This window comes from Syngnathoides biaculeatus, chromosome 8 (assembly GCF_019802595.1).
Source record: "Syngnathoides biaculeatus isolate LvHL_M chromosome 8, ASM1980259v1, whole genome shotgun sequence".
Lineage (NCBI taxonomy): Eukaryota > Metazoa > Chordata > Actinopteri > Syngnathiformes > Syngnathidae > Syngnathoides > Syngnathoides biaculeatus.
Genome location: NC_084647.1, coordinates 15,597,602 through 15,625,598, shown reverse-complemented (window position 1 = coordinate 15,625,598; position 27,997 = coordinate 15,597,602). Strand labels below are relative to the sequence as shown.

The following is a 27,997-nucleotide window of genomic DNA, read 5'->3' as shown; positions in this document are numbered from 1 at the left end:
CCCAAATATAATTAACACAACAAATCCATCCATACATTTCCATTTAATATATTCATATATAAATACATACATTTGTATAGGTTGCTTTTGATTTTGGCTCGGACGCAAACAAGCTGATGGAGGCACACAAAAGACGATAGACAAGCCTGTGACCAAAGTAGATCAGCAAAATAATAATAATAATAATGGTGTATAGGATGCAATGAATAAAAAGACATGACTGATGATTTACAGCAAGTACATTTTGTTCTTTTTGATGGCCATATTTCATCAATTAAACAAGTTTAATCTCAGGCACTTTTATCCATATAGAATTTAAAGCACATTTGGGATACATTTTCCACAAGAAGTAAAAAATAAATGGACAAAATCTGTAGTCCCTAATATTTTAGGTGCATGGGAAAGATGAGTTATTTTAAAAAATAGCTTTACTCATCATTACACTGAGAAATAATCTGTCATGCTTTGCAAAATGCCGACGCTTCAACTCATGTCAGGATAAGACCCGCTTTTAGCATACAAAAAGACCATTCTGATCCAAATAAACCTGCCGATACTCTCCACAGGTTAGTCAGCCCGTCACATGTATTCAGTCGACGTGATTACAGTCAACATGATGCACAATTAAAAAAAAATTAAAAAAAAAACACACTTAAACAAGAAAAATAAAGAATGACTGCTGCTTCACTTTAGTGGTGGCGGTGCTCAATGCGGCGGTAAGAAAAAAAATAGCTTAAGGCAACATCCCGGGGAGGGTTAACGGTCCGCTCTTTTCACTTGTCCTGCATTTTCTCCAAAATAGGCACGATCATGTCAAACTTGGGCCTCTTGGCCGGGTCCTCGTTCATGCAGATCTTCATCAGCTTGCAGATGTGCGGCGAGATGCCAGGAGGAATGGTGGGCCTCAAGCCCTCCAAGGCGACCTGGAGGGTGCAACAGAAATTCAGAATAATGGGAAATCAAATGTCTTTTTTTTTTTTTTTGGGTGGGGGGGGGGGGGGTTGGGCCTCAAGCCCTCCAAGGCGACCTGGAGGGTGCAACAGAAATTCAGAATAATGGGAAATCAAATGTCTTTTTTTTTGGGGGGGGGTGTCAATTAGAGGTTGTCTAAACTAATGGATTTGACCGTTTCACAACTCTACAAGGACATTTTACAGCGTGAAGTCGATGAGTTGCTAATCATGTCAACAACACAGGTTCAGTCTTCACCCACCCCACACCTGGAAGATCTAACGTGTGTGTTCCATGTTAATTCAATGTATGAGCTGCTGATTGCCAGTGAATATATTGTCCATTATTCCATTAATTCCTGCTGTGACTCTACCGAAGGTCAACGGTATCTTTTCCACATGATGTCTGACCTTCATGCCGATTTCCATGTTGGAGAGGTCCGCAAAGGGCACCTCCCTGGTCACCAGCTCCCAGAGCAACACGGCGAAGCTCCACATGTCAGCCGACCGCCGGTTGATGTCCTCTGGTTTCTTCTGCAGGGCTGCAGAGAACAAAAAAGGGAAAAGTAATTAAAATATATGTGCAGGTTTCCTGATGTTGTGACACTTTTCACAGACAACGTTTGCATGCATTCAGATTAGCACGACTGAGGAGCCTCAACCTCAATTTGAGCAGGAAAAAAAAAAAAAAAAAAATCAGGAAACACTCATTTCACTTCCACGGTTCACTTGCCGACAAATTGTTGCTTCATGTTGGTCTCGATGCTTGTTAGGAAGACACGTAATAAGTTTCCATTTTCTTTCTAATCGGTTTAGACAAGACATCTCTGGAGGACTTCAAATAGAGATTACATTTTGGTTGCCCCCCACTCTCCCATTCCTCGAAGTGATCATTCATGCTCAAGCTGTCACTTTGGATGTGTATGTGCTGCACCACGCACCCTCAGGGGCAACCCAAGCGGGCGAGTACATCCTGCCAGGACACTGAAAGGAGAACTTGACATCTGCCATGCTGATTCTGGCTGTCATGTCTTCATCGATCTGTGGATAGAACAAGAGGATGATATCATGCCTGAGTGAAAGGGATTTATGCCGGGGATTTTATGGACACCGCATCGACTTTAAGTTTTTTGATACATGGCCATTCATGACACATACAGGAAATGGAGCTCAGACAACTTCAATGCAGCGGAAAAAAATGTGCAACCCCCATTTCAAAGTTGGGATCTTGTGTCAATCAAACAAAAACAAATTACCGTAATTTCCAGCCTCTAAACCGATACTTTTTTTCACACGCCTTCAATCCTGCGGTTTATGCGGCTAATATGTGCATTTTTTTCTAACGGCCACAAGGGGACACTTGAGCAGAAAAGTGAAGTGAGATCACTTTTACCGGTATGTTTTATTTTTTTAACCGGCACAGCGCCCTGTTAGCGCTGTGCCGCATCTCAGTGATTTAGGCATTTTTTTTTTTTTTAACCGGCTCTCTTAGTGCTGTGCTACCATGTTATTACTGTGTAGCTGCCGCGGCACTTTTTTTTTTTTTTAACCGGTATGTTTTGTTTTTTTTTCCCCCACCAGCCCTGTTCATGCTACCGGCTTGTTGCTATGTTAAGATAAGATAAAATAGTAAAACTTTGAAAACTCTTTCTGTGTACAGTCCTTCTCTGTAAATATTTCGTGTTTCAATGTGGGCACTTGCACCTTTTACACAGGTGCGTCTTTTGTATGTACCAAATGGTATTTCCTTTACAAATGTACTGGGTGAGGCTTACAATCAGGTGCGGTCTGTAGGCCGGAAATTACGGTACAATGGTTTCCAAATCATGTTCGACCTATATTTACTTGAATACACTACAAAGACATGATATTTAATGTTCAAACTGATGAACTTTGTTTTCACCAAATAATCATAATCCAGTTTCATTGGAATTAGGGTTGAATTATTGAAGGTTTGATGGGCTGGTTTGTCCACACATAACTCATGTAAGTATTCCCTTTTGGTCTTATGAAAGAATAAAAGATTACCCCAAGATTGGACAGGCTCATTCAAAAGAAACATGCGTAGAGCTTCAAATAATGACAACATCAACATTCAGTGTCATGGCGACGTGTATATTTAATTTGTTTGGTCAAAATTAAGACTTTTATATATCGTATTTTCCACATTATAAGGCGCACCTTCAATGAATGGCCTATTTTAAAACTTTTTTTTCATATATAAGGCGCACTGCATTATAAGGTGCATAGAATAGACGCTACAGTAGAGGCTGGGGTTACGTTATGCATCCAATAGATGCGGAAAATACGGTGTGTGTGTGTGTGCGTATACATATATATACATACACACACACACAGGGATGAGAATGCCAAATGAGAAAAAAAGTATGAAAAGAAGCCGGGGGTCTGGGGGCCAAAGGCCCTCAGTGGGGTGCAGGGGCAGCGGCCCGTCGGGCGCTCAAGGGGCGAAGCTCCCGGAACGCTAAGCGATTTTAGCAATTTGTTAGCCCCAAAACCATTAATTTCAACACTGAATTTAACTGTATTTGTGGAAAAAATGTCCCTTGTTTGGTGCTCTACCAGTACAGCAAAAATTGAAATATCAGTTTCATTTCTTCAATGGTTGAATTATTGTACTTATTTGAAGCACATTACATAAGAGTTTCACCATTTGCCAAACTTCAGAATAAATTTTCAACCTCTTTCATTGTTTAATATGGATACACCATTATATTTTCTTTTTGATATGCAGTCAGTTATTCATAGAATTAGTATAGTGTAGAGATGAAGCACAAGTTTTTAGAACAATATGAATAAAAGTTACCTTACCACGTATGTGCTGGAGGCTGCTTTATCCATATTTCTCTTCAAGAATTTAATCAATTCAAAGTTTTTAGTATTTCAATGAATAGTTTATATACAATTATTTACATATGTCACTGATCTTTTCCAGCCATGCCTATCTAAAACAGATTTTGATTCGAGGATCCTTGTCAATTGCCCTCACTCGATCTTCATCCTTTTTTTTTCCAACACTTTCGCCATCGTAAAACTTTGAACGCACCGTCGCTCAATTCGGGCTATCTAAGTCCCACGCGCCATTACTTGGCTAAGTGACAAGTTACACTGCAATTTCTGAGAACCAAGAACACATGTACATGGCAATGGTGAAACTCGAACACCATTGGATCGTTATACTGTATAACTCTGTTGTCCAATCGAGTAATCTGCCGCAAACAAGTTTTCATGTTTATGTCGCAAAATGCAAATATTTACACTACCGAGCAAGTTAGAACGGCATATGATAGTCATGCTTGTGCTAGCGCTAAGCTCAACTTGCAGCTCGGAGCCCACCACAGAGAAGCAGGCGCACGATACGCTAAAGCCCCCCCTCCGAAATTTTCTCAACAAATTGCCGCGAGAATGGTCATTTTGGTCTGAAAAAGTCGGAAATGTGATAATACATATATATATAAATTATCACAAGAGGCCGATGTGGTGGAAACGATGACCATGCTATTTGCATGTTTCAAGCTGCATTAGTATGTGCCAATCTACGATCTTCTTACCATGATGCTCTTGCTGTTCAGATAGTGGCGGGGGATCATGGGCTCGAGGGTGTGCAAGAAAGCCATCCCACAGGCGATGTCCAGGGCAAACTTCACCGCTTGCGTCTGGTCCACCACAAAGTCTGACAGCAAGATTGCACGCAAACGTGAGGACAAAAGGAATTCACGTTCACCTTCGGCATTCCACAGTATGACGACAAAGTACTCACTGGTGCCCTCGTGCAGCACGTTGTAAAGGGAGCCGTAAGGCATCCAGTGTGTGATGATAATGGGGTGAGGGGCTGGTGGAGACTGACATGCTCCCAACATGGGGAGGACATTCGGGTGGGAAAAGATCCTGGGATGGTGACGAGGAGGACAGGGACAAAAACAACAACAACACGGGACATTTGACATCAACCAGGAGTTTGACAAACAATACGACATTGACCTTTTCGTCACACGTACTTCCGAGTGGCAGAAGAGGGAGATTTCCGCTAGGAAATTCACCCTTCTGTAATTTTAACGAGAAAGAGTAATTGAGAAACCACCCACAAAATGATTTGAATTATAATGTTAGCCTTCTTAGCTAGTCTGAATGTGTGACGTGTTACATGAGGTAAATGCTGGCCTTAATTTACATATTAACAGGTAGATGGATTCAAAAATAAATAGAAGTAAGTAGTACTGGCTAATTAATTGAACTTTGCTCTTTTGACACCAAAACGGACAGTATCTGCTACGAGCAAGCCAGCCGTTGAATTTTTGCAAAATTACTCGGACAACACAACCAATCATTTTATACATACTGGTGAGAACTGGGGTAAAAAGAAGGTTTGGTTCACAGTTATTCGCCTTGGGCTGCCACACACCGAGCAAAGTGGACTATAATGAAAAAATGAAAGTTGCCAACTCTTCCCCATACGCGAGGTGACTGGAAAGCACACATTGACTGATGCGCAGAAACGGAAAATTTGCAAACGTGTACTGGATTTTTAGGCGGCAAAAATAATTTTTTTTTACTGAACCACAAAAACATGGCAAGATTCCCAAAGAAGAAGCAGATGGCCACAGAAAAGGTGAAACGAGCGAGAATAAAGGGAAAGGCTGCTGGCAATAACGATTTCTAGTTGCAGTCAGCAGTAGTTCCTGTTTTTCTGCCACCCAGAAATAGTCTTGTGCATCTCCTTTATGAACATGACAAGGTCGGTACAGTATAGTGTGGTTCAACAACGAAAAGAGAAATGGTGATCACAAGCACAGGAAACAGGTCAAATCGGCACCTGAGTTTGGGATACTCCTCGTTGAAGTCTCTGCTTTTCCTCGTGGTCCAGTCGCGGACTTTCAGCACTTTGACCACAATCTCGTTGCCTTGCCAACGCCCTTGCCACAACTGCACGTCATCAATCAAGTGTTACCGAAGTCACAGACATAATCCAGGTACAGTGACACCCCTCCCGCATTTCCAGTTAACTTTTATGAAATTGTAAAAATCGGAGTCATTGATATTTAAGGTGAGTTTGCAACGATTAAGTGTTTGGAGATCATAGGCTGGGTTATATTAAATGTTTGAAACATTAATACAGTTAATTTTGCACATGTATGCCTTGGTCTATAACGTCACAGATAGAACGGGTTCACCGTACAAGAAGAGCCATGGTACTATCATTGGTACCAACGTACCTCTCCAGAATGGTTCTCGTTTATTCTCGCCAAGAGAGAAAGCTGTTTATAGTCAATGCCTGCATGTTTGTTCAAAGTACCATTCCCTAAAAATAAAAGGACAAAAGAAATGAAGGAATAATCATTAGTATTGTGGAAATTTGCAGACAAAGATAAACTCATTTTAAATGGGCCACAATTCAGTTATGTGATAAAGTACCATAGTGACACAAATTGTCCCCAAAAGAGCATTTATATACTGAGACACAGAAAAATCACAAAGTGGTGTCCTACTCACGGGGTCGGGTTCTGGTGGTGCCTTTCCAAAAGGTGTCCTTGAAGGGGATTTTGGTCAAGTTCTGTCCCATTTTCTCAGCTTTTTCTACATTACAAAACACAAAATAAACACACTGGACAAATCTCGGGAAAAAGTCACGAGACGGCTCTGATGTGATACCTCTGAGGAGCTCTCGCAGGTGAGGTTTGGCTTTGTCCAGGGGAGTTTCCCCATATTTGTTACAGATGCTCACTTGAGCCCCGTTGTTCACGAGGTCCTGCAAGGTGTGTGAAAAAGCAATTTAATGCGGCAACGGAGCGTTGAACAGATTGTGTTTTGAAGCCACCAGGGGGAGGACTCACCTCTGCCACCAGGTCTTGTCCCCAGAAGCAGGCGTAATGCAGAGGCGTGTTCCCATGTTCATTGGCTGCGTTGGTGTCTGCTTTGCACTGAATCAGCTACAAAACACAGAGGACAAAGATTGCTTGTTATCTCACTGGGATGAATTCAGGGCATCAAAAGTATGTATACGGAGTGCTTCACTTTTTCTACATTTTGCTATGATACAACCTTATTTCAAAATGGATTCAATTCCCCTGCGGGATAATTTTGCAAATTAAAAACTAAAAAAACTCCTGAGAATTAACATTTACAGTAGTCCATTGTTTATCACGGGGGTTGCACTGTATACTTTTGTTCTATGTATAATAATAAAAATTATGCATGAGTGGTGCAGACATTTTGCCCAGCGGCACAGTATCTGTGAATTTGAATGTGCGTGGCTTTAAAAAGGTAGGGCCTTAGCTGATGAGTGACGTGGGAGTCAGTGAATGAGAGTGTAGAATTGGCTGTTGTTGGCTCACGACAGCAGCTGCCTTCCAGCTGGCAAACTCTTAGCCAATCTGCGTGTTGAGTACCTCTAGGAATTATTTGAGTCATGCAGCTACTGTATGAAAGTACAGTACTTATTACGTGTCTATTTTGCTAGTGGTCGTTTAATAAAGCAATTGAAAATGCACTGACGGCCATCTATAATGTACTTGCGGACAGGTGCAGGGGATAAAATTAGTTCCTGCCTGAAGATAGCTGGGATAGGCTCCATTACTCGCGGATCAGTGGCTAAGAAAATGGATGGATAGCTGTGGGATGCTATAGTAAATTAGATCATTTTTAATTTGTAATGTGTAAGTCCTGCAGTAGACGATTTGCATTTCATCATCTTTTTTTTTTTCAAGTAAATCAGGTGTTTTAGTGAACAATTCACAATGTAAAATTAGATGTACAATTTATCAACCTGTGATATTGTGAGAGAACTATAAAAAAAAAAACGTACACCCAGTATTTGACACAGCACTCAAAATTGAGCTTTAAAATGTGGAATTCCAGCATCAGGCCTCTGCCCCTGTCCCTAGTGAATAGTGATGGTTCACTGAACTGAGTAAAGTCTGTGAACACTTGTACATGATTTCGAAATGTCTCATTTGTAATAAATTAAACAAAAAAATATTTCCACAAACTTTTTTTACTGTCATCATGTGTTGTTTTGTCCAGAATTTAAGTTAAAAAAATTTTGGCAAATCAATTTTGAAACAACATAAAATGGGGAAATTTGTGAAGCACTGTTCACACTTTCGGGATGCACTATGCACAGTTGGGGGGGGGGGGGGTGAATACAGTAACCGTGGAAGTTCTGTGTGAGTTGCCTTGAGACATGCTTAATATTAAACCGCATATCTGCCCAGGAGCGTTTTGAATTCCGACACCCCGCGGCACATCTGAGACTAAGAAGTGCTGCCAACAATCCCGCCACCCGACATCTTATGACAGATTAACGTGGCGTGTTGGAACGGCCGGGTCCGTAGTGTTCTGCAATAAATATTGACGCGTCCCGTCAAATGAAAAAGATCCCGTACACGTAACTACAACAGAAAACTAAACACAGGAGGAACACTGCAGAAGAGTTTTGGGATAATCCTTTAACATGCATTGCTCCAAACTATCAGCAGATGACAAAAATTCCATTTTGACTCAATTGTCTACACTTGTGCCAATTCTTGCCATGGCATATACAACAAGCAACAGTAAAATATGGTTTTAATTTATTCCAAGCAACACAAAAAAATGTTCCATGGAAAATGCCAAAAATGGTGATGGCATTTTTCTTGAGCTGTCACAGAAATATACTTTTTGTCCACCAGATGATGCCAGTTTTAATATGACTAATGCACAATATTTTTAAGCACAGTTTCACGCAAGAGAACCTCTTAATACGTTTGTGATGATGACGCCATGTTAAAGGGACGAGATGGCTGGATGAATATCAGTGCGCAATTGATGCGATTTTTCCAAGTACCTTGCCCAGAATTTCGCGATGTCCGTGGCTGGCGGCCAGGTGCAGGGGCGTGTCGTCCCCGCGGTTCATGACGTTGATGCGAGCTCCTCGCATGATGAGCATGTCCACCACGCTGGAGCGGCCCTCCCGGCACGCCCAGTGCAGAGGGCTGAAGCCGTGGTCGTCCCTGCAAAAGTAATTTCTTTGCGCTCAACAATCCGTGCTTTTCACTTCTCATGAAATGTAAAGAGGATGTTATAATGTAAATATACCATCAAATCTCATGTAGGCGTTTGTGTCAATTAGGCCCTTGTGTCAAGCCGCTGTGACATGCGCATTAATCACAAGGAGACTTTTCAGCACAAGGAGCGCTCAGACCATCACACTATTCATGAAGTCAAACAATGTGTCATGTCTGGTCATGTTTCAACTTAGACAGTCGATCTCATTGTCAGTTCTCTCGGGGCTGCAGAATTATTTATATGACTGTGTTTTTTTTTTTTACGTTTTAAATTCAAGCACTGTGTTTCTTTTGCAGTACTTCCTGCAACCTAATCTGCCAACCACCAGGAGGCGAACACATAAGTAAGGGCACATGTTCATTTTTCACGTTACCCAATCTGTTAATGTCAACTATCAAGTTGGCCTGTGTGCCAAGCCAGGTGCCATGTGTCAAGTCTCCCTGTCAATAAACTTGGCCTGGGTGTCAATTTGTCAATTCCGCCCGTGCATCAAGTCTGCCTGTGTGTCAAGTTGGCCAATGAGACAATTTGCCATTCTGGCCCGTGTGCAACTGTAGCTCATGAGTCACAGCAACCATTGAGTCAATTCAACCACTGCCTAAATTCGTCCCAACACTCAAATTAACTCACTCTATGCGTGTAGTTGACTTGTAACTTGACAGCATTTTTGGAGGCATATAAGACAATATCACAAACGTCTGAACGCAATATCTTTTGAGCGACGCAACGGCAGAGAAGGCCTTCTGTCTGACAGACTGACCTCCTTCTCTGGCAGACGAATGCCATCAGCTAAATGCCAATCAAGTAGCGACTGACAACGAAAGAGCTTTTAAGGCAGCGAGCGCTCCATCTGCCCAATGTGAATGTATATATTTTTTTTTCCAATCCGCCTCCATTGTCTTCTGCCTTGAAGCCTTAAAGTAAAGCCGCGCACTTTTGCTTTGAGTCAGCATGCAGCACAATAACCCCACAGAGAACTGAAGGAGCATTATGACGGAATCTCAACCCTCCGCCGCCTGCTCCACTGACTTGCACTCGCATGCCTTGCGCGGGTGTGTGGGGGTCCCGCATAGACCCTCTCAGTCCCACGACACTAGTCTATCTGTGCATCGAGTGGGGCGGAGGGGTCATTTCCTGTCTGCCCACTAGGCCAAACCCTAAAAAGTCATTAGTTCAACATTAGGAGGGCCAAATCCCACGGAAGGAAGTCTGATGCTTCTCCAACGTAAGATTTCCACTCCCCCTGAGACCTCCGCGAGACTCAACCGTTTTTTCGGCGACATCTTCAAGTGCAAAGTCAGCCATTGTGTTAAGGCGACCCTTCCAAACACTGCTTGTGTCAATTTAGGGTTGCGTGTCAATTCAGACTTTGCGTCAATGCGTTAACTCGTTTTTAAAAACTTTGATTCGAAATCAGTTGGACTTTGTGCAAAATCTGGCTAACTGAAATCTAACTCCCCACCCCCACCCTTAATTGTTTACTTCTTGGTACTTTAATTCTTAGCATTAACAACCAAATGACCGAAGTATGGCACCTTGGAGCTCTCTGGTTTCTCATGCGTCTCTCTACTCTGGAAGACTTTTTTTTTTTTACATGATAGAGTTTCCCTTTGAGCTAGACTTTATCCACCCCCACTCTGAACCCCCTCCTGGCCGCCTGCGATCATTTATTTCAGGCATTCCCACCTGCCAACAGGCCTCAGTCTGGCAGACTCGAAAGCCAGTGAGCCTCAATGCCAGCTCTTCAAACGGACCGGTTAAACCCAAGGAAATGAGCTTTACGCGACAATAAAAGGATGATTCATTTTGTTTTACGATAAACTAATGACTAAGTAAACAGATTGTGCTCGACCACGACACACCGATTCTTACTGGCTCTCACTCATAAAAACTGTCAGCGGGAGTTAGGGAGACCACTAAATGTCTGCTTCCCGCTGCGCTGACAAAGGGAGTTAAATATAAAATCAGCAATCACCCCGTAAACCTCCCACCTTCCCAAACAAGGAGCCTCCGCACCACATAGCTGGGCCTCAGCGGCTATGGTGCTAGCTTTCAAGCTAAATAAAGACAACTTGCCAAGGCTGCGACTGAAGCGCTAAGCCAAAGGAAAACACAACAAAGCCCAGCTCTTCTGTTTGAGGGTAAATCACCTCGAATACAAGCCAGTGAGCGGCAGTTGAAAGGAGACCGCGATCCTCGAGTGCAGCGGCTGAAAATTTGAGCGCAAACCAAACGACAGGCGCTAGAATAAAGCAGAATGTCAAGAAAGGAATGATTGGAGGAGGTGGGGGGGAAGGTGATGCGCATTCCACGCACTCTTGTCTGTCTGGCCGCACGTGACTGCCACAGCGCAGCCCGCTGCAGGCGTCCGACCGGCCGGGAGTGGGAGACGCGGGGTTGACTGCGTGTTATTCCTTGTAAGGAAATTCAGCATTCTGCAACGACGCTTTCCTGGGAGCCGTGCGGCAGTATCAACAATCTGCGGAGGCGCAAAGTATTTCACGCTGAGATTCGAGATACGGGGGAAAAGTCAAACAAAATCCCCATTTTCGGGGCTGTGAAATGAGGATGAGAAAATATGACGAAAGTTAATCATATTTAAGGGACAAGCCGAAAGAAACTGACTATTTTTACATTATTTCACATTGTCTTTCTCACTGTCTTCCCGTTGGACAATATCCCTTCTTGCGACAGACATTCTGTCATATTCTCGTAGCAAAGCTTGACTACTGGCAGTGGGGTCTTTTGCCTTCTTATCAACACGTGTTTCAAAGCCAATACCGAGAAAGAAGTAGTTGGCGCAAATGCCGCAAAAATTTCATAAAAATGGGAAATATGGCAATGTCGTTCGTCGGTAAAATTCACATACGCGTTGCCAGCTCACACTATTTTTAGCCCGCGTTAAGTTGCTCTCGGCTTTGCCGAATTGCAGTCAAAATGTGTTCTACGTTCAGCTGGTGTAAAACTCCGCGTGTCCAGGTGTATTGAGCCGCCGCGGTTTAGGAGGCCTAGTCGCCGCGCAAGGCTATTAAAGCCAAGTAGACCCCTACCTCTACGCCCTAATGATTTTTAATGTAAAAATAGAGGTTTTGCAAAAATCCCATTTTTCACAAGAGAATCCGTGGAATTCCGTGAATCCTCGGAAATTTCAAAGCCCTGCATTTTACACATGAGAAATAATCAAATGTTCATTAAACTATTTTCAAAGTGGATGATGGGAAGGTATGTTGATTAATTAGCACAATTTAAAAAGAGGCCAAGAGGGCTTATATGTAATTGTAATTCACTGGGACGCCAGGAAAAAAGTACAAAATGCGCATTTTTCATAATTGTAAAACTGTTCCTAGGTGTATGAAAACTGTGGAAAACAGTGGCGTGTTGAAATCCGACTTTCATTTGTTCCGTTACCATGCTTGTAATGTATGGAAATGGCAGTAATCTGTTCCGGGCTCCTCCAAAAATATTAAAAAATGTTGTTTTTATAAGAGGGAAAAGATCACACTACAATAGTGAACATTATAAAAGCATTATAAGTGACTCGACGATAAAGAAGTGAGCAAGAGGTTGGGGGGGGCGATATAAATATCACCCACAGTTGATGGATGTTGTGAGGGAGGACATGAGGACAGTGGGTGTTAGAGAGGAAGATGTACGAGATAGGATTAGATGGAAAAAGATTTCACGCTGTGGCGACCCGTAATTGGGACAAGGCGACAGGAAAAGAAGAAGATAAAAGCAGAGTAAGTATCATTAAACAGTATGCAAAGTATTATTCAGTTTCAGCATTGTGATACAGTACAGTGGTGCCTCTACTTACGAGCATCTGTACTAACGAAAAATTCAGATGACGAAAGGCAACAATAGGTGCTGCTCTTCGCAGCCCCCAAATTCCACCAAACGTCAACATCCTGTCCTATCCTGTGCGATAGAGGTGCTCTCCCATTGGCTATCGCTCTAGCATCTTCCTAGCATCCCATTGGCTAAGGGAGACCTCAGTCTTTACCCATGATGCTTTCTGATTCCCTTGGACACTCGAGCGTCACTGAATCACATCCTAGCGCTTTCACATGATTTGTCACACACTAGCGCGCATTAGTAAAGTACAACATTTTTGTGAGTTTTCCATTTGTTTATTGGCAGTTTATTCATCTTTCTTCACCAAGAAACTTTAGTGGAATTGTGTGCGTGCGTACGTTTTTTTTCGGCACATTTGAAAGCTACTCTTTTGATTGGCTTGCAAGCTTTTTGTAACTTGATAGGCGTTGTTTCCCAACCCAATTGATTTTAGAAGCTCAGGGGGTATCGCGTGTATTATAAAATTCCACCCGCACATCACCACAGCGAGGACGGAAAAGTGAATCGTGTTCTTCTTCCCGCTCAGGGCGATAAATCAGCCAGCAAAGGAGTAAAGATGCTAATCAGCTAATGGAAAAGTCACTGGCAGGGATGAATACGTACGCACAGTCGATTGCCGCAGACGCCATTCAGCCGCTTAGAAGATTTAGCACTATTCTGGACTGATATCGACTGGCAAGTCCTTAGCAAGTCTTCGACAAGTCTCTTCAAGAGCTACACGACTACCACGGCGAGCTTCCTGTTCCAGCGTCACTTTTTTGGGGGTAGGGGGCACAAAGGGGTAGGGGATTCCCAATCCACAAACACACGCTTCCGAGGAAGTGAGTTCAATCCCCGGCCAGCGTCCCTCTTGGGACAAAGAAAGAGTCGCTGCATTAAGAAGGCCAAATCACTGAAGGAACAGTGTTAGATTTTACCATCATACCGTCATGAGCCCCTTTGGCACAGACTAAAAAAAACCAGCGTTGTTATAATTATGCATAATCAGTTGATACAGAAAGGTGTGGGGGGCAATTCTGCCTTTGGAGGTAGCATTCCTTTAATACGCTGCCAAAAGATGCTCTGTATAAACTGCCATGATAAACAGAGTTCAAAGTCCACCCGCTAATTTTCACCTTAGAAGAACCCCTTTTGGCGGCACGGTGTATCAGCTGGCAAGGGTTGGCCTCACAAATATGAGGACAGGGGTTCGAATTCCGGCTACACCTGTGTGGAGTTTGCGTGTTCTCCCCGTGCCTGCGTGGGTTTTCTCCAGGCACTCCAGTTTCCTCCCACATCTCAAAAACGTGCGACATTGATTGGACACTCCAAATTGCCCCAAGATGTGACTGTGAGTGCGGCTTTTGTCTCGATGTGCCCTGCAATTGGCTGGTGACCAATTCAGGGTGTACCCCGTCTCCTGCCCGTTGACAGCTGGGATAGGCTCCAGCACTACCCACGACACTTGTGAGGATAAGTGGCTAAGAAAATGGATGGATGGAACCCCTTTTTGCGCTCTCTGTGATGGTGTTTGGGGGTCAAAATGAATTTTTCAGCATTTTTCCATGTCACTATTCTGTGTAACTAGCATCGCAATTTAAATAAGGATGCAAAGTGAACGCAGCACCTTTCGGCCTTTACAGGTACATACATGCCCTCTTTTAAATAAACAGCATGGCACAAAATTAGGGTACAATTTACATATTGTAACATCACTGATGCAGCCACTTTAGCAAAATATCTGCATGTAAAGACCTTCACGGAAAAAACATCATGTGACACAAATGGTACCTCACCCTTGGTTGAGGTCATTTTCTGTGTTATCCAGCCACAGGCGCACGGCCACCGCGTTGCCTTCTCGACACTGCGTGAAGATGTCGTCCATCTCGGGACGTCCGACGTTACCCTCAGCGACGCGATGCGGAGCTGAAGCGGCGAGACGGAGGGTTCATCCGTCCCTCGTTAAGGCCAGTGAGGGACACGATTGGCGGACCTCGGAGCAGCACTCGCACCAGCCTGAAATTGTAATCGTAAAGATTGTGTCTGGGTAAGTTGTGTGTTATTATTTGGCCGAGGGCAAAACGCTTACAATAACATTTCAAATTCAACTTTTTCCGCTTCAATAAAAACAGAAAAAGGGAAGAAAAAAAAAACATCTGTGTAAAAATAATTTCACTTATGTCATCTCTGGTTCTTAGCCTACACTGATAAATAATGACAGACTACTTGGAAACAAAAGTTGGGCAATCCTGTACGTCTTAGCAACACTGGCTGGATGCATAACAACTACTCACAACACTTGGCCTGTGGAAAGCAACACTCACTCACTCACAACTGGTGGGCTTTTTGTGCTAAGCATGAAAGAACAATCAGTCAAAAGAAGAATTTTCACAGTCAACATTTTGTATTCAACTTAAATGTATTTTTTAATTTGAACTAAAAAGGTGTGAGTATTTGAATATTTTGTCCATCCGCCCATCCATTGTCGGAGCCGCTTATCCTCACGAGACTCTCGGGAGTGCTGGAGCCATTGGCATTGCGAGGAGGTTGCCAATCAACCACAGGACACACGGAGACAGACAAAAGTCGCACTCACAATAACACCCAGGGGAAATTTAGAGTCTCCAATTGATGTGAATATTTTATAAATATTATTCAATTGGGCTGCACGGTGGATAAGCTGGTAAAGCGTTGGCCTCACAGTTCTGAGGACCTGGATTCAATCCCTGCCCAGCCTGTGTGGGGTTTGCATGTTCTCCCTCTGCCTGCATGAGTTTTCTCCAGGCACTCCAGTTTCCAAAAAGATGCAACATTAATTGGACACTAAATTGCCCATAGGTGTGATTGTGAGTGGAACTGTTGGTCTCTATGTGCCCTGCGATTGGCTGGCAACCAGTTCAGCGTGTACCCCACCGCCTGCCCGTTGACAGCTGGGATAGGCTCCAGCACTCCCTGCGACCCTCGTGAGGATAAGCGGCGAAGAAAATGGATGGATGGATATTATTAAATCATATTATGTATTTCTTGTAAATAATAAAAGACGAAAAAAATCACTCAAAATGTACATAGAATTAAAAACTAAATTTTAATCTGGTTAATTTATTTTAATAGAGGAACAAATGTTACGAACAAATTATTTATTATACATTAAAAACTAGAGAATAAACAATATGGATATAAAGTGGATGGATATAAAATACTGGTCAATAATATACAACTATTGCAGTCTTTCTTAAACAAGATAAATAATTATAATTAAATTTATTCAAAATAACGACAAATAATTATTACAAAAACTTAATTTGTATTTCAAATAAGCTTTTTAACATAAAAAATAGCTAATATAGTTCATGTAAAGTGTATAATAAAGTATAGCTAATTAGTTGCATGAGGTAAAATCCTCCAATTATTTCTTTTCTTCCCTCAACTTACAGCTATGGCGTAACATTTTTGTAAAAATATAATAAACACACTTCAACATGTTTATCGAATGAACAGAAAATTCGAGGTATGTTCAAATTTCATCAGAGAAATTTTGAAGATTAAAATACATACATTTGAGTCACTGTGTAGACTTATCCTGAATGCATATTTGCATCACTTCAACAAGCACTTCGAAATATTGCAAACAAAATCCACCAAATGTTTGCACGCCCGTTTCCTCAAAGGAGGGTTAAAATGTTGGTGACATTGTGCACATCTTCAACTTAAGAGCTAGACAATAATTATTTGGCTCCTTTAAAAAACAATAAGGGATATATCATGTCAATTTGAGCGAGTGACACTTCGAGCGGAACAATACTTGGACAACTGTGCCCAAAGCGGGTCGATAATTGTTGAATGTTTCAACGCGCCGAGCTCTAGCACAGTTATAACGCAACCAGGGAGGTGTACTGTATTAAAAAGTAAATATGCACAATATCATCCAAATGAGATGAAATCTTGGAAGTATTCATGATATGACGGCGAAGTTCAATGACCATTTTATCTCTGGCTAACAACGCCTGCGATTGAATCATCGCGCTAAAACACAAGAAAGGAAAAAAATAATAACGCTTTGTTGACTTCCAGTCAACTACAAGCCAGAGCATGCATGGCTTCCCCAAGTAAACAAAAACCAAGCCTAAGCCACACTCGAGTAAAGAGGAACCAAAAGAGAAAGGGGGAAAAAAAGACATTTTGGCAGCTTTAGCCTAGCAAGCTAACCTCCACTCTTGACGGTACGTTTCTATCATTGGAAGTTGGAAGAAAAGCGACCACAAAAAAAACCCACAAAAATTTCGCCACTGAACAAACGCGACGGGCGACTTGATGTCACCCGAAAAGTCAGACGCGATGACGTACCAGATGTATCGGAGTGAAATATAAAATAGGCCTCGGATTAAGTTGAGAGTGGTGATCTTCAGCGTCTCGTTTGGACAGAACGCCGCCGAGCTAGACGCCCGCACTGCCGACGTCCACACCCTCACCGAAGGACGACGTGGTACGGCCCGTACAGCAGCAGGAGCCGCGGCGGCGCTCCCCTGCGGGCCATTCACAGCACTGCACACCAAAATACGCAGCCTCGGGGGAAAATATTACCATACCTATCATAATAACCATTATATTATTATTATTATTATTATATTATTATTATAGATAGATAGATAGATAGATAGATAGATAGATAGATAGATAGATAGATAGATAGATAGATAGATAGATAGATAGATAGATAGATAGATAGATAGATAGATAGATAGATATAGGATAACTGGTCCAACTACTGATTCCATAGTTTTACTTGGAAAAAAATGGACATAAAAAAGAACACTGAAATGCACACATCGGATGATACATGTGAGATTAATGTTTGGTTCCACTATCCGTCCTTTTAGAAGAGGCTAAATCATTTTTAAAGAGGTTCTGTGTACAGTCACACTCACAAATTCCACTGGGTTGTTTTATTATTATTATTATTAATTACTATTATTATTATTGTAACCCCAAATGCAACATTTTTTGTTATTACTTAACACCTTTTGCGTAAAAACTTTAAAAAGTCTATTACGAGCACACCACTCATCCCTTTTAAAACTGCACAATTATTGAACTTTAATTGGCATGTATTATAAAAAAAAAACTGTGATACGACGATGAATCTTTATCGAAATTATTTCTATGTAATTTTAAATTTATACCACTGTAACCCCACAAATATTTTTGTTTCATGTATTTTTTTTCTCTCCATTTATGTTTTTTTCTTCTGTCGTGTACAGGAGTTTCTGCAAGAGACGTGTCTCCGTGGTTCTGACGTCATCACCATGCGCCGTTGACTCTGTTGTGCTTCGCCCTCACACACATGCAACTGAGCGACAAACGTGGTCAATAAAAAGTTGCCTACAATCATGCTGCGATTAACATACGAGCCGTAAAACGCAACCAACATAAAATATTGCAACTAACTGTATTTATATCGGATGATCAACTTGGCGCTTTTATCCAACCGTCGTCTGGTTTTGACACCGTAGCCCGGTGAGTAAAATTTGAGGTGATTTTGTGTTGTTATTGTTGTCATTAAGTGTTATTTTGAAATGTACAAATCTACAATCTTCAGAGTTTGGGGGATACAAGAAGATGTTTAAGGAGGATGAAGACTGGAATGACGCCGCTGACGTCCCCCGTCAAAATGTTGTTCATAAGAAGCCAAACAGTACTAATGTTAAGGTATTATTATTTTTTTAGATATTAGTTACAAACATCTATTACTAAGATAAAAGTAAAAAAAAAATACTCAGCATATGACCTGTGAAAATATGCAGATGCTTGCTCTGGTCAAGAGTATAAGTGGATCCATCACTGTGCATAAGTGTTAAATCTCCTCATTGTTGACTTGATGGGAAAAGGGAGGCAGCTATTTGGGTTTATGGCTTCATTCAAATAGACTTCAGCTTTACAGATGCCACATTTTCCATTTAATTTTCTGTCCTTTTTTAGTCAAAAACAGTGGGAAAGAAGAGTCTCCTGCGTACGCTGCAGACGTTGGGATCGATTCCGGACTGGAAGGATGACGAACGGCCTCAGTCTGACAGTGACACGGAAGCAGCCGCACCGCACGGCCAGAAGACCAAGAAAAGAAGGCAGAGAACAAAACAAGGGATGGCGACAACAACGGGAGAGCAGGATAACAGTTCGGCTGTCAAAACTGTAACCAAGAAGAAGATAGTGGCAAAGAAAATTGGTGAGTTTTTGAATTTTGCGTTCGTAAAGGAAAAGACAAAAAGGTGTGGATAATTACCTACACTTCTCGACAGCTTGCTAGTAACAACATCAACAACAACAAAATGCACAATTAATTTTTTAATTTTTTTTTATGGCTGTTGATGAAAAAACATGAAGGTATCACACCATGAGATGAACTTCGAGAAACAAACTCAACAGCCTGGTTTGTAACGCAGTACTACATTTTGACGCGAGCAAATAAATGTTTTGTATTTGATATGTGCTCGATGATAGACTACAGGTGCAAATCATGTGTTTGCAAAACTGCTTGTAGCCTGTGACTCAGTGATGTCACCAACATTTGCATTTTTTGGGAAGAAATTTAATGGACTGTTTGGCAGTACAAATCCAAACAAATTATTTTTGTGGTCGTTTTCAGTACAGGTCAGCTGGAGTCACTCACCTTGTGAGAAGGATCGTCACGCATCTTGTGAGATAGATCAATGCAGATTTTGTTCAGTTCAATCAAGACTGGAGCTCGTGCGCCTATGTCATAAAATCACGTGACTTTTGTTTACGTCGCCATATTGCCGGTCTCCGATACCGTCAAACATTTAGAAGGTGAAAATAAACAACGGTATGTGGAAAAATTAGATAAACTCGGCATAGAGGACCTGTATTTAATGCCGAAATCAATGTTTTCACCAATAAGAAATTGGACTATTAACCAGCTTCCGCTTGTCTTGGACAACTGGATATACACATGGATCTGGTAAGTAAGTCAGCAAGATTTACACGGAAAAGTTTGAAAGCGTATAAAAGTCTGGACACATACGAATACTTTGTTGCTTGATCTGTTCTCAATCAGGAATAAATCCCACATAGCGATGGGCTTGTGAACGCGGAAGCATTGCCGGAGTGTGTTGTCGGAATCCGTCGATCTTTTCATCTTTTCAATACAAATACCAATATTTAAATAAATGACCCCTGGATTTACACAAACGCACATTCATTAACTATGATTGAAAAAAAAGAAGACGGTTGACTGCTCGTAAACGCGAAAATGTGTTCGGCGACATGTTAACCTTTGCCAGAATCCATCAATCTTTTCACCTAGTATTCATTACAAATATCAATATTTAAATAAATGACCCCCGGTTTTACACAAACTTGCATTCATTAACTGATTTTTTTTTTTTTTTTTTTTTAAAAAGAAGAGGACAGAGTCATCTCCACGGAACGTACACGGAAGCGATTGCGGCCACATTTAACCTCCGTACACCTCTGCGACAGACAGTTTTTTTAAAAATACGCATTGTTCTCAAATGAGCCGACTTGGCATTATAAATACTGTAGTAGTAGTAGTACTTCTTGGTAATTTTAGATTGAAAAGAATAATTCCTACCTGAAATGAAGCGATCGCTACACAGGCGTGCGTTTAATTTGGTTGGGCACCATCCATCATGTTTAATTGCCGAAATTCATTGATCTTTTCTAGCCTTTTCAGCTGATATTCCATAGAATGACATCTTTGAATATCTGTCTCCTCTGTTGTGACAACCAACAGCACGACAGGTCTGGGGCAATTTGAAAAATAACCCTAACCCGCAGTGGAGAGCAGCTAAGTTTGACCAGCAATATGGCGCCGAACAAACTGTGATGTCACGTGCACGAGCTCGATATCAGATTTAGTGTTTAAAAAAAATGTACATGCTCACAATCGCACCAACGAGTGGGAACTGAAAGCACTCTGTCTACAACCAAGCTGCCAATGTACCAGTACACCATCAGTCATGTGATCCACATGGAAAAACTTGGAAATGAGAGCCGTTGTTCTTGTGTAATGTTCCTGTTTTGATGTCACACCCAAATGTTTCAATGTCAGATAATAAGGATTTAACCTCACCATTTTTGTACACTTGCATGGGAGCGTACAAACTTTGTCAGTATTAATGGAGAAATGTGTCTTCTTGAAGGCGTGCCGAAGGGGAAAGATGCTCCCACAGGGGAGGCGGAGGGCAAGGAAAGCTCGCAGAAGCCAGCCGGAGACGCCGCCAAGCTGAGCCGGCAGCAGTGGAAAAACAAAATGAAGAACAAGAGGAAATGCAAAAATAAATACCGCCAGAAGAAACCCGAAGAGAAACTCCAGAAGGCGAATCAACCGCTTCCGGCGACACATTCAAACATTAACAGTAACAAACGAGTAGAGGTACGAAATGAGAAAATCGTGCCACAGAAAAGGAAAAAGACTGATGATGTCGGCGAAGAGACATTACCAATAAAAATAGCTAAGAAGGAAAATATAAAAGCAATCAACGGCTCAAAACGGGAAGCGGGCAACCCGCAGCGACAAAAAGCCGAGGGGCTGAAACGCGAGCGCCTCCGGAAACTTCTCTTGCGAGACGCTCCCAAGGAGCCCAAAGAGGAGGCGGAGGTCGTCTCGCGGGAGGCGGAGGTCGTTTCGCCGCAGGCAGTGGAGGACCGCTCCGCGACGCTGCGTTCGCGCATGGAGCGGCGCCTGGAGGCGGCCCGCTTCCGCTACATCAACGAGCGGCTGTACAGCTGCACCGGCGGCGAGGCCAAGCGCATGTTCCAGCAGGACCCGCAGGCCTTCGAAATCTACCACAAGGGCTACGCGGCGCAGGCGCGCCACTGGCCCGTCGACCCCGTTGACGCCATCATCGCCTACATAAAAAAAAAGTAAGACGTACACTTTTAACTCCGGACGTGACCGCGCTCAAAACAATCGGATCTGAGATAGTTCGTAAAGGCTGCAACAATTACAATATGTATAATCTTCACATTTAAGAGAAATACTGAAAATGATCCGAATTGGATTTCAATGCCGTTAATCTCGTCCAGGCTCCTCAAAAACAGTTTGCAATTTTTTTTTTATTTTTAAGTAAACGAAAATAACGCTCCCTAATTTCATACTATGACGTCATATTCACGACAACCAGTTGCGCCTTCTTTTTTCTGGCACCAGAGGGCGGCATTGACTAACAACAGACGAACCACCAGCAATACCCCAGTTTTATATGTGTCCATCCATTTTCTGAGCCACTTATCCTCACAAGGGTCGCGGGAGTGCTGTACTGTACGCATCATATTTTCCAATTTCAGACCTCGCTGGCAGGTGGTGGCCGACTTCGGCTGCGGCGACTGCAAGATCGCGCGCAGCATCAAGAACAAGGTGCACAGCTTTGACTTGGTGGCAACCTCCGACTTGGTGACCGTCTGCGACATGGCCAAAGTGAGTGAGCACGCACACGCGTTTATTCTATCTCCGCAAACTCGCTAACACGACTGATCTAAAAAAAAAAAAAGACTGGATAGCGGATACACATCGAGCGGTCTGTCGATTGGTTGAAGCCAGTTGGCGGCCATCTTGGTCGTCCATAAACGTGGACATGGTTTATAGGTTGGATTATGGTGGTGTTTTTCTCAAAGTTTGGCAAGGAAAATTGAAACTGGTCATGATAGCTTGACGTTACGTGAACCACTATCATCATAACAGGTAGGAAAGGTTAAGAAAGTGCACTTGATTCTTTTGTCGACGGTGACACATCCATTCATATTTAGATGACACGCTAGCTAGCCGTGCAAAGCTGAGCACTTGCTTTCAAAATAGAATTCAAATACTCGGTAATATACAATATGCTCTAAAACCAACTGCCATCAATAGATTATGCATTAAAAAATTCCAGAATAGTCTTTTTTGACTTTAAGTTGAAGTTTTATATCAATACCAATCTCACTGAAAATTTATATTTTATTTTGAGGCAAAACAAAACTTTTGCGGTTAGCGTAGACCCCTCCTAGTAGGTCGGTATGAGACGCCTGTTTTTAGCAGACCTGTCCTCACGACCACTGATATATTAAAAAAAAAAAAAAAAGAGAGAGAGACAGAGAGACTCGATAACGCATGCACATCAAGCGGTATGTCGATTGGTTGAAGCCAGTTGATCGCCATATTGGTACTTCCAAATCGTGTGGAGGATATGGTTTACAGGTTGTATTATGGCGGGTTTTTTTCTCAAAGTTTGGCATGTCGAATTAAAACCGGTTGTGTGACCTTGACATTTTTTCAGTTCTGGTAACATGAAGGATTTTTAATTCGACTTGGTAAACCAAAAAAGTGCAAAGGAAAGACATAGAACACCGTGACTACCAAGAAACCTTGCATATTACCTCGGGCCCGATTTCCGTGACATGTTAACTTTTCCCAAAATACGCTGGGAAGCACTATCATCGTAACATAGCAAAAAACTAAGCATTTTTTGTCATTACAAACATTAAATTTCAAGTCATTCAGATATATTTTTGGAAATGAGGACTCGCAATGGGAAAGTACATGCTAAACTCTGTTCATTTGTTGTTTCTGTGACGTCCTATTTCAGACACAAAATTTAAACTTGTTTCCTCGCATTTGAAAATCAAATTCAATTTGCAGAGTTCTGTATTGTAAAATTCATCAAAAGTTTCACAGAAAATGTGTTTTCTTGCTTATCCACTGATGAAATTTGGGAAAATATTTACATCGCTTTTTCGCAAAAAAAAAACCGTCGGCCTGTAAAGGTGAAGCAGAGAGTGAACAGTGAACAACGACATCCGGAAACAAAACTTTGTTCAAGTGAAATAAGGTCATCAGAAAATAAGAAAAAAAACCTTTCCAAATGAACTTTAACAGTGTCAAAGAAAATCTTTGTAATTTACCTGAGGAATCTTTTCTCACAGCCATGAAACTGGAGATTATCGCTGCACAGGTCGGGATGGTTTTTTTGGGAGTATCAAGATGGCGGATGGCAACTTCAGTTTTGGTGGCCATTGAGCCATCCAGTCGTTTTTTTTTTTTTTTTTTTTTTTTAGATCAGTGACTCACACCAATGACGTCCGTGTCCTCCTCGCAGGTCCCGCTGCCAGACAGCTCGGTTGACATCGCCGTCTTCTGCCTCTCGCTCATGGGAACAAACCTGGTGGATTTCCTAGGCGAGGCCAATCGTGTCTTGAAAAGAGGGTAAATAATGCAAGATGTGTGTGTGCGTGTGTGTATGTGTCGCTAACCTCTGGTCGTGGTTTCCAGAGGTGTCTTGAAAATCACGGAGGTAGCAAGCAGATTCGACGACGTGAGGACCTTCTTGAATGGGCTGGTCAAACTGGGATTCAAGATGGTGTCCAAGGTGAGAGAGCGACACTCGCTGGCCACTTGATTAGGCACAGCAGGGAGGGGCGAACTTCAGCACTCGTGGGCAGTTTCTTTTTTGAAAAGGGACCGATGGCGCAGGTCATTTGGAGATGAGCTTCTTAAGAATTGGTTACAATATGTATTTTTTACAAATTATTTTTTGCAATTCTCTTTAAAGTAAGTTTCTTTCGGCTTGTCCCTTTCGGGGTCGCCACAGCGTGTCATCTCAGATGAACGCACATATGTTTGGCACAATTTTTACGCCGGATGCCCTTCCTGACGCAACCCTTCTCAGGGAGTGGAGGCCCCAGTGGGATACGAACCCACAATTTTTTTTAAACCTTGTGTGAACTATTTTATCATTTCAATTTTAGTGTTAACAACAATGATTGTAGATTTTTTACGATACTCCTCTTTTTTATTCCATTAAATAAACAAATTATTACATAGTAAATTATTTCGTTTACTTAAAAGTTTTCTTTACTATTTAAATTTTACTGATGAAAATAAAGTATTTATTCACATTTTAATGTACACACAAACGTTGACTAATATTTGGTTTTAATTCATTACAGTAAATAAATGAATAATTCTATCATGGGATAAACAAATGTAAAAATTGTACATTTCTTATGTAGTATTATTTCAAAATATGTAATTTTTACAATTTTTTTCAATTCTTTATTTTTTAAACTCTCTAAACTTTATTTTATCATTTTAATTTTGGTGTGAACAAAATTATTGTAGATTTTTTAGTATATTTTTATTTCATTAAATAATTAAATTATTACATTGTCAAATATTGAGCTTACATAAAAGTTTGCTTTACGAATATTTAAATATTGTTGATTAAATTAAATCATTTATTCACATTTTAATGTACACACAAACATCTTTGATTAATATTTTCATTTAATTCATTACAATCAATGAATAATTGGATCACGGAATTAATTAATATTGAAAAAATGTAAGGTCAGGCGAATGTAAACAGTCCGGCGTTGTTTGCAATATTATGTTTGCGTCCTTTCCCTTAGGATACGGAGAACACGCATTTCTACTCGTTCGAGTTCACCAAGACTGCCGACGCGGCGGCCAAGATGAAGAAGTTCAGTTTGCAGCTCAAGGCCTGCTTGTACAAGAAGAGATAATTTTGGGGACGTCGACGTACCGGACGATTGTGTCTGTCTTTTGTTAAAAGGAGCATTTACATTTTTAGAAATACCTACTATGTGTGTACACGTTGAAATATACATCTGTACCAGTTTTCTGTATTTACTCATTTTTGAGTGTGAATTTCTCCACAAACATGCATATGCAGACCTTTTCTTGCAAGATGTTACATTTTTCCCTTCAAATAACAAATATTTAAAAGTGTTCTTACGGAAATGACTTAACTTATGTTGCTTGAAGTCCGTCCATCCATCCATCCATCCATTATCTATCGCTTTTCCGGGTCAGGTCGCGAGGGAAGTAGCTTCGGCAGGGATCCCCAGACTTCCCTTTCCCCAGTCACTTCTTCCAGCTCTTCCGGAGGGATCCCGAGGCGTTCCCACACCAGCCGAGAGACATAGTCTCTCCAGCGTGTCCCGGGTCGTCCTCGGGGTCTCTTTCTGGTGAGACATGCCCAGAACACCTCACCAGGGCGGCGTCCGAATCAGATGCCCCAGCCACCTCATCTGCCTCCTCTCAATGCAGAGGAGCAGCGGCTCAACACTGAGCCACTCCCGGATGACCGAGCTTCTCACCCTATCTCTAAGGGAAAGCCCGGACACCCTGGAGAGGAAACTCATTTCGGCTGGGATCTTGTTCTTTCGGTGACAACCCAAAGCTTGTGCCCATACGTGAGGATAGGAACGTGGATCGACTGGTAAATTGAGAGGTTTGCCTTTGGACTTAGCTCCTTCTTTACCACAACGGACCGATACAAAGTCGGCATCACTGCAGACGCTGTACCGATCCGTCTGTCGATCTCCCACTCCATTCTTCCCTCCCTCATGAACAAGACCCCAAGATACTTGAACTCCTCCACGTAGGGCAGGATCTCATCCCTGACCTGTAGAGGGCACGCCAGCCTTTTCCGACTGAGGACCACAGCCTCGGATTTGGAGGTGCTGATTCTCATCCCAGCCGCTTCGCACTCGGTTGCGAGTCGCTCCAGTGAGACCTGGAGATCACGGCTTGATGAAGCCAACAGAACCACATCACCTGCAAAGAGCAGAGACGCGACGCTGAGGCCACCAAACCGGACACCCTTTACGCCTTGACTGCGCCTAGAAATTCCTGGCAATGCGGACCAAACTCTGACAGCTGTCGTACAGGGACCGAACAGTCGGTACCCCATACTCCTGCTCGAAGTCCACAATATGTTAAAAATTTAGTATCATTTCATAGTGAAAAAGTGTTTTTCACAGCTGTTTCAGAGTTGTCAGGGCGGGGGTTCGAATCTCAGTTGTGGCGTGTGTCATTTGCTTGGTTTATTGGCAGGCGAGCACTTGAGATTGAGCAGCGCAAAGCTGATTTTATTTGAGTGCTGCATTTATCAACATGTCCCTCAAGGGGGCGCTGCAGCCTGCAGAAAAACGACGTCCAGTGCATCCTTCACTTCCAAGGTGGACGTGTTACGCCAGCGTGCTCGTTCCTCAAATCTTTTGTCAAGGGAAAAGTTATTTTTAGGTAAGGTTAAGTTTTGTGCTTACATTAGGTTCAGCCAGAGTTAGTTTGACGATAAAAGATGTCATATGTGGATGCGATTTGTGTGCAAAAATCAAATCCCCCTTTGGCCTAAGAATATAAAGAGGTCCATCTTTTGTTCATTTCGCTGTTGGAAACAAGACGAGTGAGTCACTTGATGTGGGATGCGTGTGAGACGCTTTTAAGGTTTGCGGCTCGCACAACTTTCCACACGGCAACGCTGCGCAGCGTTGATGAAGAGCACATTTGCGGGCCTGGGTTCTGAATGCTAGGCAGTGGACGCGTTTCAGGTAAAGAAACACTTCAAATTAACCATGCAGTCAATCTTATCAACAATAACAAAAAGCAACTAATTAGCAACAATCACTTCAAAGGAAATTTTGGACTTTTAAAACCACTAGCATGATTGGAATGGAACCACATTTCACGCATCTGACCAAAGATCACGTGTGCGATTCTCCAACATGGCCAAGCGATTATGAAAGTGCAATAAATAGTTGCAGAGAATGCTGTCACCTTTCCACCAAAAAGCAGCATGAGCGATACAAAGCTAGCATTAGCACTGTTAACGAGCAGACACTGACGTTCACCGCGTCCGCTACTTTTGTAGCAAGGCGTATTTGTAATATAACATTTAGTGTTAGTGAAGCCATACTGGTAGGGAGTGGTTTTATTTTTTTTTTTTGTGAATCTTTTTTTTTTTTTCATTGTACAGATCAAAAGTGGTGATAAATTACCTGAGGAACAGAAATGCTGCTAATCGCACGTCACTTCTGAATCATCATCCGACCGAGGTCCCTTTGCTTTGCTTCTGTTTGCTAGTCGCACACCCACATTTTTTTTTCTTCAAGGTGGATATTCAGCCATAATTTCATAAAAGCGCCTGAAAACTAGTAAGTGGGTGTGCAGCGGGGGGAGACTACAAGGGTGCTCATGAGCGCATGGCGTAGTTTTTTTTAAAGCCAAAACACACACATTTAAAAAAAAATGGAAACTTCCCCTTGAACAATGTACAAACAAAATGTATGTAGCATTAAAACTACTCTGACACATACAATGTACCCCAAAAGGT

The 27,997-nt window shown here is 42.2% G+C and overlaps 2 protein-coding genes across 2 annotated transcripts; one reads left to right on the top strand and one right to left on the bottom strand.

Moving 5' to 3' along the window:
- Positions 1 to 24: 24 nt before the first annotated feature.
- On the bottom strand, positions 25 to 17,364 carry LOC133505091 (integrin-linked protein kinase). The gene is made up of 13 exons (XM_061827988.1): positions 17,190 to 17,364; positions 14,642 to 14,861; positions 8,791 to 8,956; positions 6,800 to 6,895; positions 6,618 to 6,714; positions 6,459 to 6,542; positions 6,182 to 6,267; positions 5,782 to 5,891; positions 4,729 to 4,856; positions 4,520 to 4,641; positions 1,892 to 1,991; positions 1,362 to 1,492; positions 25 to 923 (listed from the first exon to the last, which is right to left on the bottom strand). The coding sequence occupies exons 2-13, from the start codon at positions 14,728 to 14,730 to the stop codon at positions 774 to 776; spliced, it is 1,359 nt and encodes a 452-aa protein (XP_061683972.1). The 5' UTR covers positions 14,731 to 14,861; positions 17,190 to 17,364; the 3' UTR covers positions 25 to 773.
- A 759-nt stretch (positions 17,365 to 18,123) lies between these two features.
- rrp8 (ribosomal RNA processing 8) lies at positions 18,124 to 25,510 on the top strand. Its single transcript, XM_061827095.1, has 8 exons — positions 18,124 to 18,359; positions 18,442 to 18,551; positions 18,822 to 19,065; positions 21,023 to 21,746; positions 22,170 to 22,299; positions 23,957 to 24,063; positions 24,130 to 24,226; positions 25,269 to 25,510. The coding sequence occupies exons 2-8, from the start codon at positions 18,462 to 18,464 to the stop codon at positions 25,380 to 25,382; spliced, it is 1,506 nt and encodes a 501-aa protein (XP_061683079.1). The 5' UTR covers positions 18,124 to 18,359; positions 18,442 to 18,461; the 3' UTR covers positions 25,383 to 25,510.
- Positions 25,511 to 27,997: the final 2,487 nt, after the last annotated feature.

Coding starts and splice junctions, on each gene's coding strand:
- LOC133505091 (XM_061827988.1), bottom strand. CDS start 14,730: ATGGACGACATCTTCACGCAGTGTCGAGAAGGCAACGCGGTGGCCGTG. Junction 6,715..6,799: donor GACAAGACCTGGTGGCAGAG/GTGAGTCCTCCC, acceptor CACACCTTGCAG/GACCTCGTGAACAACGGGGC. Junction 924..1,361: donor ACATGGAAATCGGCATGAAG/GTCAGACATCAT, acceptor TGCACCCTCCAG/GTCGCCTTGGAGGGCTTGAG.
- rrp8 (XM_061827095.1), top strand. CDS start 18,462: ATGTTTAAGGAGGATGAAGACTGGAATGACGCCGCTGACGTCCCCCGT. Junction 21,747..22,169: donor ATCGCCTACATAAAAAAAAA/GTAAGACGTACA, acceptor TTCCAATTTCAG/ACCTCGCTGGCAGGTGGTGG. Junction 22,300..23,956: donor CCGTCTGCGACATGGCCAAA/GTGAGTGAGCAC, acceptor TCCTCCTCGCAG/GTCCCGCTGCCAGACAGCTC.